The sequence below is a fragment of the Nerophis ophidion genome, linkage group LG02 (genome assembly GCF_033978795.1).
Source record: "Nerophis ophidion isolate RoL-2023_Sa linkage group LG02, RoL_Noph_v1.0, whole genome shotgun sequence".
In the NCBI taxonomy this organism is placed as follows: Eukaryota; Metazoa; Chordata; class Actinopteri; order Syngnathiformes; family Syngnathidae; genus Nerophis; species Nerophis ophidion.
Genome location: NC_084612.1, coordinates 24,237,220 through 24,256,930, shown reverse-complemented (window position 1 = coordinate 24,256,930; position 19,711 = coordinate 24,237,220). Strand labels below are relative to the sequence as shown.

At 39.5% G+C, this 19,711-nt stretch overlaps 1 protein-coding gene across 1 annotated transcript in view; it reads right to left on the bottom strand.

Moving 5' to 3' along the window:
• Window positions 1–911: 911 nt before the first annotated feature.
• tspan15 (tetraspanin 15) overlaps window positions 912–19,711 on the bottom strand; it is a 76,177-nt gene continuing 57,377 nt past the window's right edge. Inside the window, exons 6-8 of the mRNA XM_061879963.1 lie at window positions 16,101–16,151; window positions 13,848–13,964; window positions 912–2,244 (exon numbers count right to left, since the gene is read on the bottom strand). Of these exons, the coding sequence (XP_061735947.1) occupies window positions 2,083–2,244; window positions 13,848–13,964; window positions 16,101–16,151 (330 nt within the window). The 3' untranslated portion in view covers window positions 912–2,082. The remainder of the gene's footprint in view (window positions 2,245–13,847; window positions 13,965–16,100; window positions 16,152–19,711) is intronic.

Genomic DNA, 19,711 nt, shown 5'->3' with positions numbered 1-19,711 from the left:
CCTCTGTCATCATTTTAAGTGGGAGAACTTGCAGAATCGGTGGCTGACTAAATACTTGTTTGCCCCACTGTATATATATATATATATATATATATATATATATACACACACACACACACATATATATATGTACATATATGTGTGTGTGTATATATGTGTGTGTGTGTATATATATCTGTGTTTGTGTGTGTGTGTATGTATATATATATATATATATATATATATATATATGTTTATACATATATATATATATATATCAAATGATAAGTAACGCTACATGAGCAATGAAATATCTTCACCGGATTACATGCAGATGTAATCCGGTGTAATAACAATGTAATATTCCTGTTTAGATGTAAATTGTTTTTTCAAATAGGGGGAGACAAATTTAAAACTGTAGTGTATACCCTTGAAAGTTAATAAATTAATTTTGGAGATGCTTTCATCTTGTTTCTGAAGTCTTCTTTGCTTTTTCTCTTGCTGCAAGTCTGGCTCTGACTTGTTCATAAATAGTTGGATGCTAAAATTCTCCGCTGTTGCCATTTGGAATAGAAAGTAGCACATAGTTCTCGTTCGTATTTTTTTGGTAAAGAATCGTACCAAACAATCGCAGCCAGCTGGAGGAAACAAAGCGTGGAGGACGTCTTTTGCATATAAAGACTGCCCACATGTTGACAAAGTATCAAAAGACATCCAGAAAATGGTTTTATGAGGGTCTAAATAGCAAAATGTACTAATATTTTATGTAGACCACAATAAAGTTTTACAAATAAAAATAAAAAAATCATAATATGACCACTTCAAGCAGTTTCTAAGCAACCCAGGATGACATCCTTCCGCACGCAGCATGATGCGATATCAAAAATGTCTTTAGTGACATTCGTCTTTTACAGTAAAAAACACCGTCCAAGAAACATCAAAATCAAACTTTATTCATTTCATACAGCCAAAATCATGTGTTAAATCACATCCTACATCACAGTTTTATCCAAATTACAGTAGCTTCCCGCAGCACTCGCATCCCAAAAATTGCAGTCTCACAACTTGCAGCAGGTGAAAACACACGATCGCAAGTCCTTACTGGAATTAACTGACAGTTTGGAGAAAAACCTTCTCTGACAGCCGGGACAACACAAAAGGATCACCCTTGACTCCAATTTAATCGATCTATCCTCATCTTACATTGCAATTCTTTCTTGGTGAGTACATTTACACTTTATAATTTAAAAGGTTTCACGTATAGTTTAAAATGTGTAATGCATGTGTGAGACACGTTTTAGGGGCTTAAACCTGGAATTTAGCTTCTATGCTTCCTTGTTCTTGAGCGAACAATGGTAATTTAAGGGAGCTGGGGATGAATCTAAAGAGGAATCACCTCTATAAGTCATAACAGTCACTTTTATTGCAAGTGTTGATCCAAAATTGGAGATCATGAGAGTAGCTGGAGGTTTTGAGGGGGGTAGCGAGCAAAAATCCCTAATGGTGACGCTAAAATGCAGCATTATAATCCCAGGTTTTATTAGTTATGTTTGGGCGTCCAATTACTTGTGCTAGTGGGGATCTACTGTATACAAAAACAGATTGAGATGAATTAATTGAAAATGAAGTATTACCATCAACACATGCTCTACAAAAAGAGTGCTGTGTGGAAACAAGGTAACTACTGCATAAATACTTATTACATATAACATTAAAGGGACTTCACTTAATGTTAAAGGCACGTTATAGTCAGATCAGCAGAGTATAAACCAAAATGTTAACATCATTTTCTTTGACAAAATACTTTTTTTTCCATTTTCATCCTGAATGTTTTGAGATCTGGCCTCAGTATTTGGCACTACAGCATTTAACAGTATTATCATTCAATAGAGTGCAATGTATAGCAACAGATGAAAGGTGGGGGTGGTTTAAGTAGTATTGATTTGTTCAGCATGTCACTTCATGGTGGTTGGCCCTGAGCACAGAGCAGCTGAGAGCACCTAAATGAAGTTTAGAAGAGATCCCTGCTACAGACGTTTGAGATTATATTTGCCTGACCAAGATCATACAACCAAGCTTCGGCTTTCAGTTTGCTGTTCTTCATCAGTCGATCTCAGGCATACACATGAACCACTTGGACATGTGGCCCTGCTTCTTGGCACCTCTCCTGTTCGTGGCCAGAAGCCCATCCGAGTAGTGGCCGTACTCGCTAATGGCGTCCTCCACTCGAGTGATGTACAACCAGCTGATGACTACACCAAATAACTAAGGAGACAAAATGGAGGGGTTCACACCTGACATGACCGTCCACAGGAAAATCAGGCAAAAGTAAATACAATTTGTGAATGAAAGTCATTGAATTGCACTCCAAGGTGGACTTTCAATATAAAAATAATATATTTTTTGGAGAAAAAAGCAGGCACTTCTGTTCCCAATGCACAAAGCAATATCCCTAGGTTTGGACAATGTTGTTGTAAAAGCAGTTTAGACACCGTTTGGTTGAACTGAACTGACGTTTACTAGCAAGCAAAATAACATTAAATAAACTAAATGGTAAAAGTTAATAAAATGTTGAATAATGACACCAAACCATGTACCATGTTTTTTCCCATTTGAAACCAACATTAAAACACAAAAATATAAAACCTGTTTTTTTCATTAGTTTTCTTTTTTAAAAGTAAAAAAAAACAAAAAAACAAACATTTTGTTTGTCAATTTATATGTGTTTTAATCAAATCCAATGAAGTTGAATAACAACCCTATAAGCGGAATTTTGGCAAATCCCTGTGGTATGCAGTGTTTACCCAGAAGTAGTTTTACATGGATGTGTGCCAACAAGTATACAAACGAAGAAAAATATTTAGGTTGAAAATATCCAGAAGATAGTGAAGAGGTTCATTTGGCCTACTGATAATATTTATATAAACACGGTTCGTCTTTAAAAGCCTGAACAGTAAAATTGTTTGTAAATGACCCATATAACTTATCAAAGACGACACCACAACATCATGTGACACCACATCTGATGAAGGCTGCAGAAGCAAGGTAGCCAACATTTGTCAGATACAAACAATTTTACTAGTCAAGCTTCTATAGACATACATTGTTCATATAAATTTCTCCAAGATCGCTTTTGTTTTCTGGCTTAACCAGGCCAAACATCGAAGATATTGACTGAGCAGTGCTACTAAGCTGGGTAGCTTCGAGGCACGTTTTTGAGGTAGTGGAGCTGCTAGGGAGCAGGCTAGCCTTGATGATACTAGGTTAGAGTCAACAGCACCGCCCAATGACTAATGAGAGACTGGAGCCTATAAAATCGTTCCTTGACAACCCTTGGGAGATCCTCACAGATACTAAAAATTGAAAGCAAGGATTTGCCGAGATCAGTAAACACCCTTTTGATTTTCATGATGATAGCTTTATCAGCGAGGGCTACCTTCCATTTGTCGCCTCAATATTGCTCTTAGCTCCTCAGCTGAAGTACAATTTGGTGCTGCATTGCTTTTCTTTATCCATCCATCCATCTTCTTCCGCTTATCCGAGGTCGGGTCGCGGGGGCAACAGCCTAAGAAGGGAAACCCAGACTTCCCTCTCCCCAGCCACTTCGTCTAGCTCTTCCCGGGGGATCCCGAGGCGTTCCCAGGCCAGCCGGGAGACATAGTCTTCCCAACGTGTCCTGGGTCTTCCCCGTGGCCTCCTACCGGTTGGACGTGCCCTAAACACCTCCCTAGGGAGGCGTTCGGGTGGCATCTTGACCAGATGCCCGAACCACCTCATCTGGCTCCTCTCGATGTGAAAGAGCAGCGGCTTTACTGCTTCCTCATAGGAAGACGTGTTGGTGGGATTGAGGGGGTCTTCGAAGTATTCCTTCCACCTATCCACAACATCTGCAGTCGAGGTCAGCAGAACACCATCCGCACCATACACGGTGTTGATAGTGCACTGCTTCCCCTTCTTGAGGCGGCGGACGGTGGTCCAGAATCGCTTCGAAGCCGCCCGGAAGTTGTTTTCCATGGCTTCCCCGAACTCCTCCCATGTCCGAGTTTTTGCCTCAGCGACCGCTGAAGCTGCACACCGCTTGGCCCGTCGGTACCTGTCCACTGCCTCCGGAGTCCTGTGAGCCAAAAGGACCCGATAGGACTCCTTCTTCAGCTTGACGGCATCCCTCACCGCTGGTGTCCACCAAGGGGTTTTAGGATTGCCGCCCCGACAAGCACCGACTACCTTGCGGCCAAAGCTCCGATCAGCCGCCTCGACAATAGAGGTGCGGAACATGGTCCACACGGACTCAATGTCCAGCACCTCCCTCGTGACATGTTCAAAGTTCTTCCGGAGGTGAGAATTGAAACTTTCTCTGACAGGAGACTCTGCCAGACGTTCCCACCAGACCCTCACAATACGTTTGGGCCTCCCAGGTCTGTCCGGCATCCTCCCCCACCATCGCAGCCAACTCACCACCTGGTGGTGATCGGTAGAAAGCGCCGCCCCTCTCTTCACCCGAGTGTCCAAAACATAAGGCCGCAAATCCGATGACACAACTACAAAGTCGATCATGGAAGCCTAGGGTGTCCTGATGCCAAGTGCACATATGGACACCCTTATGTTTGAACATGGTGTTTGTTATGGACAAACTGTGAAGAGCACAAAAGTCCAATAACAAAACACCCCTCGGGTTCAGATCCGGGTGGCCATTCTTCCCAATCACGCCTCTCCAGGTTTCACTGTCGTTGCCAACGTGAGCGTTGAAGTCCCCCGGTAGGACAAGGGAATCACCCGGGAGAGCACTTTCCAGTACTCCCTCGATTGCTCCCAAAAAGGGTGGGTACTCTGAACTGCTGTTTGGTGCATAAGCACAAACAACAGTCAGGACCCGTCCCCCCACCCGAAGGCGGAGGGAGGCTACCCTTTCGTCCACCGGGTTAAACTCCAACGTGCGGGCTTTGAGCCGGGGGGCAACAAGAATTGCCACCCCAGCCCGTCGCCTCTCACTGCCGGCAACGCCAAAGTGGAAGAGGGTCCAGTTCCTCTCGAGAGAAGTGGTTCCAGAGCCCTTGCTGTGCGTCGAAGTGAGTCCGACTATATCCAGCCGGAACTTCTCAACTTCGCGCACTAGCTCAGGCTCTTTACCCCCCAGTGAGGTGACGTTCCACGTCCCAAGAGCTAGCTTCTGTAGCCGAGGATCGGACCGCCAAGTGCCCTGCCTTCGGCTGCCGCCCAGCTCACATTGCATTCTCTATGGCCCCTGCTATGGGTGGTGAGCCCATTGGAGGGGTGACCCACGTTGCCTCTTCGGGCTGTGCCCGGCCGGGCCCCATGGGAACAGGCCCGGCCACCAGGCGCTCGCCATCGTGCCCCACCTCTGGGCCTGGCTCCAGAGGGAGGCCCCGGTGACCCGCGTCCGGGCGAGGGAAATCTGGGTCTATGTTTTTTTCTTCTTCATAAAGGTCTTCGAGCTGCTCTTTGTCTGATCCCTCACCTAGAACCTGTTTGCCTTGGGAGACCCTACCAGGGGGCATAAAAACCCCGGAAAACATAGCTCCTAGGATCATTGGGACACGCAAACTCCTCTACCACGATAAGGTGGCAGCTCAGAGAGGAGTGCTTTTCTTTATTTTTTTTAATGATTTAATGCTGCTAACCTGAACACCTTCATGACAATATATATGACTATTCTCACTTGACTAATAAAGTTGTCCAGCTTCGTAGTAAGGCACATTCCACATCTTCAATGTTTGTTTTATGCGTCAACTAAGCCGAAGAAGAGATCCTGGCTAACTTAAACTTAAATTGTAGTGTTTACCTGCAAGCCCATGTCCATATAAATCTACTTATGGGTAAACTCGGTGTACCAAATGGATTTAATCTAGATGCTTGTTATTCATTGTATTCATATTTAATTTAATAAATAAATATTAAAAAATAATTTTGTAGCACCCACACTGTTATGTCATTCCCTGAAATGGTGTATGCATGTGATTGGCCACCTGAGCACTGCACTGATTGGCTGTGGGTAGCAATGTTGGAGTGCTGTTTTCATTTCAGTAAGTACATCCAAATCCAAAACCTTGTTGATTATAAGTTCTGTCATTTTCTTCCTGTTTTGTCAATTTCATAGTTCTCATCATGAATACCCTTGTTGTCATTTGGATCTCTGTAACTCATATACCTGAAAAACCTGGAGTGTCTTGCACAACCTGAAATCCACTATTGAAAGTAAATGCCTGTTTCCTATTCATGAGATGGCATGATAACGACACACAAGTGCATTTGTTCAGCCAGATGTGCCATTAATTGTCCATAACCTCATGTCTTGCCCTGCTGCTGTGTTTGAATGGATGGATTCATACACAACAATAATCCTTTGTTCTGAAAATAATAATCTTGAGCTGGTGGTATACAAGAAGGTCGGACTTTGTAAAACATTATCTTTCAACCAACAGATAAAACAGACAACAGCCATAAAAGGGAACTGCAATTTTTAAAAATGTTGCATATCATTTACAATCCCTTTGTAAGACAAAAACACAGCTTTCTTTTTCTAATGCATTCTAAATCACGGCAAGTACGATGTTGCTAACAATACAGCTAATGGGAGGAATCTTCTGCGCCCATAAAGCCCTTGAAAAACCATCAAAATACCATCGATAGTACTTTATGTTGTGACCTGAATATTAACCAAGTATTAGGATTTTGTTTTCATACGACTAAAGCAAAATACATTTAGATGACTAAAATTCAAATAAATTTTCGCCCAAAAAACTTGATTAAAAATAAATAAAAAACTGTTGCCAAATTAACACTGCATTCAACTTAGAACCGGAGATGGCGAGAAAAACACAAGAGCAAACATTGTGCAGTAAGTGATTGTTTATGTTCATAGTTTGTATTTCTTGTTTGGCACCAAGAATAGTCCTACTTGCTGGATCTGCTTATCACTCAGCTTCTAAATCTCATAGCTCATCATTCGTATATTAAGACTAAAAAAGATAGGGTTCTGGATAATCATTTGTCCCAAAGTAGTAGTTATTGGCTCAAATTAATTCTGTACTGATTAGTAGTTGTTGAAGTAGCAAATGTGATGCGGATGTGAAATGAATATGCCGCTATATGTTTAAATTACCAAAATACGTAAATATTACATGTTATGAATGTGACTGTTACTACATTACACATTAGAGAATATATACACAACGTTGATGAAAGTTTTTGGATGTTCTACAGAGCACTTTATAAGCGGAATAGAGCCAATCCCATTACCTCTGTTAGCTGACTTGCTAGCGTTTATAATAAGGTTAGAATCCATAAAATAAAAGAAAGCGTTCTTTTCTCTCAAAGATTGTGAAAGATAGACAAAATAAAATAAATAAAAAAGTGCAGTTCCCCTTTAATACTTAGGCCATATAGTTTGTACTTTGTTTGATATTTTTGTTTTGGAACTGACACTAAAAACTACAAACCCCGTTTCCATAGGAGTTGGGAAATTGTGTTAGATGTAAATATAAACGGAATACAATGATTTGCAAATCCTTTTCAACCCATATTCAATTGAATGCACTACAAAGACAAGATATTGGATGTTCAAAGTCAAACTTTTTTTTTTTTTGCAAATAATTAACCAAGAATTTCATGGCTGCAACATGTGCCAAAGTAGTTGGGAAAGGGCAAGTTCACCACTGTTTTAAATCACCTTTTCTTTAAACAACACTAACGTTTGGGTACTGGGGAAACTAATTGTTGAAGCTTTGAAAGTAAAATTCCTTCCCATTCTTGTTTTATGTAGAGCTTCAGTCGTTCAACAGTCCGGGGTCTCCGCTGTCGTATTTTACGCTTCAAAATGTGCCACACATTTTCGATGGGAGACAAGTCTGGACTGCAAGCGGGCCAGGAAAGTACCCGCACTTTTTTTACGAAGCCACGTTGTTGTAACACGTGCTGAATGTGGCTTGGCATTGTCTTGCTGAAATAAGCAGGGGCGTCCATGAAAAAGACAGCGCTTAGATGGCAGCATATGTTGTTCCAAAACCTGTATGTACCTTTCAGCATTAATGGTGCCTTCACAGATGTGTAGGTTACCCATGCCTTGGGCACTAATGCACCCCCATACCATCACACATGCTAGCTTTTGAACTTTGCGTCGATAACAGTCTGGATGGTTTGCTTCCCCTTTGGTCCGGATGGCACGATGTCAAATATTGCCAAAAACAATTAGACATGTGGACTCGTCAGACCACAGAACACTTTTCCACTTTGCATCAGTCCATCTTAGATGATCTCGGGCCCAGAGAAGCCGGCGGTGTTTCTGGATGTTGTTGATGAATGGCTTTCGCTTTGCATAATAGAGCTTTAACTTGCACTTACAGATGTAGCGACAAACTGTATTTAGTGACAGTGGTTTTCAGAAGTGTTCCTGAGCCCATGTGGTGATATCCTTTAGAGATTGATGTCGGTTTTTGATACAATGCCATCTGAGGGATCGAAGGTCACGGTCATTCAATGTTGGTTTCCAGCCATGCCGCTTACGTGTAGTGATTTGTCCAGATTCTCTGAAGCTTTTGATGATATTATGGACCGTAAATGTTGAAATCTCTAAATTTCTTGCTATTGCACTTTGAGAAACGTTGTTCTTAAACTGTTTGACTATTTGCTCACGCAGTTGTAGACAAAGGGGTGTACCTCGCCCCATCCTTTCTTGTGAAAGACTGAGCATTTTTTTGGAAGTTGTTTTAATACCCAATAATGGCACCCACCTGTTCCCAATTAAAGTTAAAGTACCAATGATTGTCACACACAAACTAGATGTGACGAAATTATTCTCTGCATTTGACCCATCACCCTTGATCAACCCCTGGGAGGTGAGGGGAGCAGTGGGCAGCAGCGGTGCCGTGCCTGGGATTAGCCTGCACACCTGTGGGATGTTCCAAATAAGTGTTTAATAAGCATTCCTCAACTTTATCAGTATTTATTGCCACCTTTCCCAACTTCTTTGTCACATGTGCTGGCATCAAATTCCAAAGTTAATGATTATTTGCAAAAAAAAAAGGTTTATCAATTTGAACATCAAATATGTTGTTTTTGTAGTAGAGATGTGCGGATAGGCAATTATATCATCCGCATCACCAATGTCGTCATCCACCCGCCGTCCACCCGAACGATTATTTATCAGAAACGTACCCGCCCGCTGAATTACATCAGAGGTTGGCCACCTTTACCACTCACAGAGCTATTTAAACCTGTTTCACAGAGTAATGATGACAATTGGAGCCGCTAACGTTCTCGCGACTTTTCATTAGTATTCATCCTGGTGACAAGAATGTTGGCATGCTGTGAAGCCATTGCCTTTGACACCTTCAACAACATGTACGAACCAATTGTTGGTCCAGCAACATGTTGTGTGCAGGTTCCGCAATCACACGTACAAGATTGAAAGGCATACTAGGTGATACAGAGTGCACTGATGGTTATGATATAAACAACTTTAACACTTACTAATATGCGCCACGCTATGAAGCCACACAATACAGGATTGACAGACACATTTCGGGAGAACATCCTCACAGTAACACAACATAAACGCAACACAACTAATACCCATAATCCTTTGTATTCATGACAATTCCTTAATATATTTTACCCCCCCGCACCCCCCAACCCCGCCCACCTTACCGACGCACGGGGGGGTTGCTGCTAGCGGGGTGTATAAAATAGTCAGGAAGTGTCATGAATACAAAGGATTATGGGTATTTGTTGTGTTGCGTTAATGTTGTGTTACTGTGAGGATGATCTCCCGAAATGTGTTTGTCGTTCTTAATTGGTGTGGCTTCAAAGCGTGGCGCATATTACTAAGAGCGTTAAAATTGTTTATATCACAGCCATTAGTGTACTCTGTGTCACCCAGTATGCCTTGCAGTCGTGTGTGTGTTGCCGCGGAAGCCATATACAACATGATGCTGGACTGACAAGCAGATCGTACATGTTGTGGAAGGCGACAAAGCCAATGGTTTCATAGCACGCACTAATACTTATAATCTGGGTGACTGCCGGTAGTCATTCAAGAGAATAATAGCGTCTCCTATTGACTTCTTCGCTTTATGACACGGGTCTTAAATGGCTCTTTGAATGGCAAAGGATACCGATCCCAGAACCATGTATATCAAATATCTTCGGATGGTAATCCCACTTCGTCATCCTGTTGTGTGTCAGACTGTTGAAAATTAATCCAGTGTATTGGATTCTCAAGGAATTAAATTTATCATAACTTGACTGTTCACAACTGAACTAATCAGGTTGTCCCAAAAGTCACTGTTTTATACACAGTCATCCTTGACCACTTACAATTTTGTGGCTTCTCTATTGCAGTTTTTATAGCAAATGTTATATCATTTGACTTCCATTAAAGAGGCTGTTTGCAACTTGCTCTCAGTTACATTCTTCAAAGCCAAAAAAACAAAAACAGCACCGACTAACAGAACACGTTTGTTTTACAACTGTCTATGTTTTTCATAATTACTAAATGTATGTAATAAAAACTTTTACCAATCCAAATAAAATGATTGGTGTTTACGGTGTTCACTCACCCTGTCTCATCAAGACATACACGCACAGAGCACCTGCACATGTGAACCAACGAACAATTTGCAGTCCATCCATCCATTGATTAAGTTAGCACCCCTTAGACACGTATGTAAATGTTGCAACCAGCCCCTTTAAGTCTTTTTATGCCTTACATATTACGTACAGTATTTGTCTTATGTTTTGAATTGAGTATTGTATCACAGAATAAATAGATACAATACTCAATTCACTAAAGGGAACTTCAGATTCTGGGTTAAGGGTGTATAGCGGATAGGCTGATGGAGCACTTGCTTTTGTTCCAGTTTTTAACGTGAAGTGGAGAGGGAAACTGTTGATACACTTCCCCACTACATTCTCAAAAACATATCCACATTGGTGAGCCTTTGACATGAGCGATGTCAAACGACAACAGAGTACAATGTGGCGCTGCTCAATAACTACACGGCTAATGTCGGTGCCATCTTTGCTGCTACGATCAACCTCCTACTGTAGTTTCAGTACATTGAAGACCAGTTCCAATTGACAGGAACTACCGAAGATGTGACAAAGTACAGTAAATTCCGGACTATAAGCCGCTACTTTTTTCCTACTCTTCGGCGGCTTATAAAACAGTGCAGCTAATTTGTGAATTGTTCTCAGCTGACGACTGACTAAGCAAACAAAGTAAAGACACAGAAAAGGTATGTTATCGTTTGTGCTATGGCACCATATTTTGAATGAGTTTGCTCACTGCCCCTCAGTTTAGAGCTTATACGTGCGTTCCCTCTTCTAATTAGCGTTTCTTGTAGGGTTTCTTCATTCATCACTCCAAGCAACGTTTTTAAGTTTTGCAACACAATTCTTACCTGCTAACCTGTCCCATGTGTGATGTCTGCAGGAGTGCTTTCATGCATATTGGTGTGTGCTACCGTAATGTAATGAAGTTACGTCGTTAGCATTAGCTTATATGCTAACACGTTTACAAATGTGTGTGTTAGTTTTAACTTACAATGGCATTCCTTTTATAGTTTTTCAGTTCGTAAATCCACCAAATCGTCACCGTGGAGTTATTGAGTCTTGTATAGCTGATTGAAGAGCTCGCTTCTGCAGGTAGTGGGTCCATGACGATGTCTTGTTTGTTGTTGATCAGCCGTTTTACTGCCGTGTTGCAGACATCGTTTGGAAACAATTAAGGTATGTAAATAAACTTTTACAAAACCTGTGTAAATAATTAGTTTCACAACATATACATCTGTGGCTTATAGTCCGGTGCTGCTAATGTATGTAAAATATTTTTTTCTTCCAAAATTTAGTGGGTGCGGCTTGAATACTGGAGCACTCAAAAGTCTAGAAAATACAGTATTTTTACGTAATAGCAGCGGCTGGATGCCTAAACGACGGCCAGAGCAATGGAACCATTGGGAGGATCCTTTGGCTAGCAGCAAGTAGAACAGACTGAAGACTACGAACAGAAGTCTAAGGGCAACTTTTAAGGTGGTAATTAATCTATAAAAGTATTTATTTATAAATAAAAATCATTTACCGAGGTCAAGTCTGAAACAATTTAGACACGACGGCGCAGTGGAAGAGTGGCCGTGCGCAACCCGAGGGTCCCTGGTTCAAATCCAACCTAGTACCAACCTCGTCACGTCCGTTGTGTCCTGAGCAAGACACTTCACCCCTGCTCCTGATGGGTGCTGGTTGGCGCCTTGCATGGCAGCTCCCTCCATCAGTGTGTGAATGTGTGTGTGAATGGGTAAATGTGGAAGTAATGTCAAAGCGCTTTGAGTACCTTGAAGGTAGAAAAGCGCTATACAAATACAACCCATTTATTTATTTTATAAATAAGTAACAACTTCATTGGTAAAACAAGCAGTCACTGAGCAGGCACATGCATTTCACAACACAGAGGGGCTAACTCTTCAGGTCAAGACTTAGCTCTCATTGAAGACAAAACTGTACACATCCTGAACAGAGAAGTTTGAAAAACTATCACTGAACAGGACAATTCCGCGAGACCGCATTTTGCGCACATACAATACTGTTCCTTCATCCTACCCGGAAACTGAAAAATCTAACCACCAAAAAATGTAAAGCTCCTTTGAGTTTAATGTTGCAACTGAATGGAATACAAAAGACTGTCGATGACTGGCAGTGGCATCACTCCACTGTATCCAAGTAATAGTAAATACTATTGTTTTACATCCCAAAAGAGTGAAACCATTCTTGATTGTGGTGGTTACCACTACCTACAGCAGTGGTCCCCAACATTTTTGTATCCGCGGACCGGCCAACGCTTAATAATTTATCCCGCGGCCTGGGGGTGTCTTTTTTTTTTCTTCTTTGTCATGAAAAAGGGACGTTTTTGTCATGAAAAGGGAGGTTTTTGTGGTTGGTCCACTAATTGTAAGTGTATATTGTGTTTTTTCTGTTGATTTAATAAAAATAAAAAAAATTAAAAAAACATTTTTTTTTCTCTTTTTTTTAAAGAAAAAATTATTCTGCGGCCCGGTGGTTGGGGACCACTGACCTACAGGATAAATTGGATAAACTGTCCCCTCAGACTAGAGCTGTACCTTCTAGGGATGGTCGCAGAAACCCGGTTCCATGATGCTGATTTACACAGTAGTACCAAACCAGAAAGAACTGTAGCTATTGGTTGGTGACTTAATCTGGTGGTAAGTGAATGCAGACTCAGACACTAACAAGGGCAAGGGCTCGGCAGTGAAATTGTGCAGTAACGTCTTGTAAGTAATGTAGAGTCCTGACAGAAGATCACAGTCTGACACTTTTAAAAACTTTATTACTGACGTAAACACGCCAACGTCAGCCCTTAAAATATCTTTAGCACTGCAGCATTGGCCAGTAGCCACAACAGAGCAATTTTGCATTATTCACTAAAAATAAAAAAGCCATTTTTTTCTGTCTTCTTTTTTTAAACAAAAATTATTAGTTTGAGCATCGTTTAAGCACTGGCACCGTTTTTACAGAACAGATTTTGTACTTGTATCGGTTAAAATATAAACAATACACATCTGTAGTCCCATCTAGCCTTAAACAGGAACTGATGAAACCATCCCTAAAGAGAGGCAAAACGTCTTCCAAGACCTGACCAGTCCAGTTCCAATAGGTTTTTAATAAAGGAAAGTGCCTTTTATTTAATTTTTTTATTTACAAGCAGGGTGATAGAACCCTGCTCCTCTTTAAAAAAACTTCACTTTAACAAGCCTGTTTTGAGTAGCATCAGTGTAAATCACACAGTAAAAGCATAAAGCATACTGTGTGTACGCGCATACTGTGTGTGCGTGTGTGCGTACCTGAGGTAGTAGGATCCCCAGTAATAGTATCGCTATGATCTTATAGTTGTCTGTGAGCCAGATGAAGAAGGCGTCAGTGCAGCCTCTGATGTAGACTTCGTCAATCAGGTCCAAGCGCTAACGAGGTAGTGACAGCGAAGGAATGACAACAGTAGGAGAACATCAGACAAGGAAGAAAGATGGACTTGCAGCTAATAGCTTTATTTGGCAAACCCCCCCCACCCCCAAGTGTTACATAAATACATTATGATTTATTTTATTTTATTTCAACCACCAGACTTTAATTTCACAGCCTATAATGGTTGAAGATAACATAAGTATGTCATCAAGCTATTTATCCACATGCAAATTGCATTGGGAAATGGCAACATTGATTTTTCTGGATTATACACTTTGTGATGCAAAAAGAAAAACAATTGTATTGGGCAGTATAGCTTGGTTGGTAGAGTGGCCGTGCCAGCAACATGAGGGTTCCAGGTTCGATCCCCACTTCCGCCATCCTTGTCACGGTCGTCGTGTCCTCGGGCAAGACACTTTACCCACATGCTCCCAGTGCCACCCACACTGGTTTAAATGTAACATAAATATTTGGTTTCACTATGTAAAGTGCTTTGAGCGACTAGAGAAAAAGCGCTACATAAATATAATTCACTTCACACATTTTGTGGTTCATAAACAATTTGCGTCTCTAGAATGTAATCGTTGAGTGAAGAAAACACTTGGCTCTCCAAGTACCACCATAATGACCAACATTTAAACACAGTAGCGTCGTAGGTCTAAGTATTCATTAAAACAAAGCAGAAATTGTATTTAACAAGTATATTTAATCAATCGGCGGAAGGCGGGGTACACCCTGGACAAGTCGATTGTAGCTGAGATAGGCGCCAGCGCCCCCCGCCACCCCAAAAGGGAATAAGCAGTAGAAAATGGATGGATGGAAGTATATTTAATTTAAAAAATTTAAAATAACTTACTACAATAATTTCGCCCAAATCTTCCTTAGTGTCTAAACAAATAGTAATTCTGTGGTGGAAATTGAAAAAAAAAAAAAGTAATTGACAAGACTCCCACCTGCAAAGCCAGAGGTGGCGCAACAAAGTACTGGTTGTTTTTTTGGTTAATATTTTTTTCCTCAGAATTGAGTAATTGCAATTTTTTTTTTTACTCTGATTTAAAAATTGAGGTTACTGTATTTCTGTGTGTTTTTAAAGCCTGAACGTTGTCATTTAAAATGACTATATTTGTGTCATGTTTGTTATCCGCTTTTTTCCTATAAAATCAAACAACTAAATTAACATCCTTTAAAACATAACTTCACTTTTTTGTAGGGGAGAATTTTGCACATTCACAATCATTATGAAAGACATGACGATTGACGAATGCATTTTTTTTGTTAAATGTATTTTAACTCATAAACAAATGCAAATAAAAGTCCGCTTACAGCGTAGCCAATGGGAGGTCCTCTAGTCTGCCCATAAACCCAACAAAATACAATCAAAAACTGCCAACAATACACCACATTTACATTTCTTGACTTGAAAATAAACCACGTATTAGAGGTACTGTTATTATAAGCGCTTATCCGGACTAACTATCGCGGCACCGTGATCACGAGCTTGTGTGCCAATGTTGACATGATCGACTGATCAGCTGCTTCCTCTTTTCCTTGTTTGCCAGGATTATGAGTCATTCTTCATCTAAATGGAAATATTTGAACAACCTAGCAGTCGGCGTCCCAAAGACAGCAGACCTTGTACAGTATGTGTTTTTTTATGATGTTTGTTGGCTTGATGTTTAAAAAAAGCACATGTGGTAAGTTTTGGAAAATAATGCACTGCGTATGCTTAAAATGAGCAAAATAAGTAAGTATTAAATGTTATTATAAATGTGCCTGTTACTACATTACATATATACTTACATGAGCTTAATGGAGGAGTTTTGATGTTTTTAATGGCTTTACAGGCAGAGTAGAGCAGCTTAAATAGGCTCGATTGTAAGCAGACTTTTGATCGTATTTATTTACTATTTAGAATGCATTAAAAAAAAAATACATTCGTCGTCATCTATTTCATGGTGATTGTGAACGATAAGCAAATTCCAAAAGGAGTGCAGTTCTCCTTAATACTGGTGATTCGATATTTTTTGTTCAAGGGTGATATTTGCCTATGACTGCCACAATAAATTATCATCCTGCTGCTAACAGTCTATATCACTTCTAGGAATACTTTCTTCACTTGTGTAGCCTTATCTTACCTCTTTTTCCAACACCTTGTGTCCACACAACGTGTTTGCTACTTCAGTAGGCTGCAGAGGAGAAAGGGGTCAAGAGTTAAAAAATATATAAAAGATGAATGTGAGCCAAGATGACCGCTACAAATATTAACATATAAACTCTCAATATAAGCGACCACCAATCTGGCCATATGGTAAATGAAGAGACGAGGGGAGGAGGATTAAGCATTCAGTGCGACTTGTTTCTTCTCTTGCTTTTAATCATTTTACCTCACAGGAATCACAGGCCAAAATGATTTAGCAAAAAATACAAATATCTGCAGTAAAATACATCCATGTTAGTGAGATAAAAAAACAACGATATCAAAGGTAAAAAGTGAGCGAGTGGATAAATACACACACCTCAGATGTTGCCCTGTTGCTAAAGCTTTAACACCAAGATTATAAAAACTTGTCAGTTTAAAGAGGATGCAGGACTGACACTGTTGACATTTACAATCATGAGAAAGCAGAACAGAACATTTTGAAGGGCTGTACAAAATATGTACTTATACTTTTACTTCTCTTTAAGTTTGGAATAGAGAGTGATACCATATACAGTTGTTTAATTGAACTGAAGAGAGTAACAGGCATTTATTCGGGGTGAGAGGTGTATTAGAGGTGTATTGTTCTTTATTATAATTTTCCTAGATACTAAGGAAATTCGCAGGGATGGGGCAACATTACCTAAAATTTATATTGCAATATCTATTGCAGCCTCCTGCGATGACGATATATCACGATTGACCCTGAAAGGGACAAGCGGGACAAGCGGTAGAAAATGGTTGAATGGGATGGACTCATATGGAAAATAATTTATAATATGAGTTATGGGTTATCAAGTTTACTTATTCAACTGCTGACAAAACTGATTATGAATCTACTTGGTAATTCACTGATAATTTTTACCGTATTTTTCGTATAAGTCGCTCATAGAGGTGGGTAGAGTAGCCAGAAATTGTACTCAAGTAAGAGTACTGTTACTTTAGAGATTTATTATTCAAGTAAAAGTAAGGAGTAGTCACCCAAATATTTACTTGGGTAAAAGTAAAAAGTATGTTGTGAAAAAACTACTCAAGTACTGAGTAACTGATGAGTAACCTGTTAATGATTACGGCAACAAATAATGCACAAAAACATAAAAATAGCAAAGAGCAAATTCAGAGCCAGGAATATCTCTTAAGCAACTAAAACAATAATATATATTAAATAATACTACATTAAAATAAAATAAAAAATAAGGCACATTGAGCCACAATAACTTAACAGCACCATAGGCTCAGTAGGCATTCATTGATTGAAACATGTATTAGTAGATTGCACAGTACAGTACATATTCCATAATATTGACCACTAAATGGTAACACCCCAATAAGATTTTTAAAGGTAATCAATTATTTAATAAATGACCAAGTCGAGCTGATCTACCTCATATATACATACACACATATATATATATATATATATATAATATATATACATATATACACACATATATATATATATATATATACACACACACACATATATATACACATACATACACATACATATACATATATATATACATAATACATACATTTATATATACAGTATATAATTTATATTTTTTGCCGTTTTTGTTGACATGTTAGAGGTGTTTTAATCAATATACATGCATGTTTAACATATAGATTCCTATCTTTCATGAAGACAAGATAAGTTGGTGTATTACCTGATTCTGAGGACTTGCATTGATTGGAATCAGACAGTATAGTGCTGTAACGTCCACGGTTTCAAATGGAGGAGAAAAAAAAGTTCCTCGATCCTTTCTGTCCAATACCACATGAAACTCATTGGTTTTTGGCATCTTATTAGTCCAGCTTCCATATTCGTTTTTATACACTTTACAAGAAATACATTGGCGGCAAACTCCGTAGCTTGCTAGCTTGTTTGCGCTGGCTTTCGGAGACTCTTATTTTGTTAACGCAGGCGCGATGGAGCGGCAATTTTATTGTGAAGACAGGAACTGTGCGATCAGTCTTTAGGCTTTGGACGGGAAGTACGGTTGAAATAAAAAGTGTCTTTTTTCCTTTACACTTTTGATTGATTGATTGAAACTTTTATTAGTAGATTGCACAGTACAGTACATATTCCGTACAATTGACCACTAAATGGTAACGCCCCACTAAGTTTTTCAACTTGCAATCGGGGTTTACGTGTGACGGTCATGTGACCGCCTGGCTCTGTTTGATTGGTCCAACGTCACCAGTGACTGCATGTGATTGGTGAAACGCAGGCATGCGTAGATCCTACTTTGAAAAACCAAAACAAACATTAATAGATCGATAAAAAAAAGTAGCGAGTAGCGAGCTGAATGTAGATAAATGGAGTGGAGTAAAAGTAGCGTTTCTTCTCTATAAATATACTCAAGTAAAAGTATGCTGCATAAAAACTACTCTTAGAAGTACAATTTATCCCAAAAGTTACTCAAGTAGATGTAACGGAGTAAATGTAGCGCGTTACTACCCACCTCTGGTCGCTCAGGAGTATAAGTTGTACCTGCCAAAAATGCATAATAAAGAAACAAAAAACATATATAGGTCGCACTGGAGTATAAGTCGCATTTTTGGGGGAAATTTATTTGATATAACCCAACATCAAGAATAGACATTTGAAAGGCAATTAAAAAAAAATAATGAATACTGAACAACAGGCTGAATAAGTGTACGTTATATGATGCATAAATAACCAACTGAGAAGGTGCCTGGTACGTTGACGTAACATATTATGGCAAGAATCATTCAAATAACTAACATATAGAACATGCTATACGTTTACCAAACAATCTATCACCCCTAATTGCTAAGCCCGATAAAATCTTATACGTCTAGTCTCTTACGTGAATGAGCTAAATAGTATTATTTGATATTTTACGGTAATGTGTTAATAATTTCACACATAAGTCGCTCCTGAGTATAAGTTGCAACCCCGGCCAAACTATTAAATAAACTGCAACTTATAGTCCGAAAAATAAGGTAGGTACTTTCTCTTGTGACATCATTGACTGATGACATTTTTGATCACAAATATAAAAACCATACACAGGATGCCGGACTCACAATATCAATTAAATACTTTAATAATGTTCCTTTTATTTATTAGCTTTTTTTTTTACATATATTATTATTAGCAAAATAAATTAAATGGTGCAAAATAAATAAACATATGCAAAGACTACTATTGGCTGTGATTTTAAGTTCTGTAAACAATAACAAAAATGACTGGAAAAACAATTTTGTGTTAGTAAAACATATTGATCTAATCACTGTAGTAGATACAATACTTGGTATCGTTATTGTTGATATTTATATCAATTTGCTGCCCACCCTGTTTACATTCAAGAACTCTAGCTTAGCGGTTATCATGGCATCTTGTATTCTCCTTTGTGTGTGTAATGCAGCATGTTTAGCTCTTCATTGTCCTCCTTTATAAGAAACTGTTTATTTACCGCCATGGAGTATTGAAGGTTGTTCGCTTGTTGTGGCAAATTGGCCTGACAACTAGAATGTATCAATAAAATGCATCATTATATGGCAATAGTATCAAAAGCT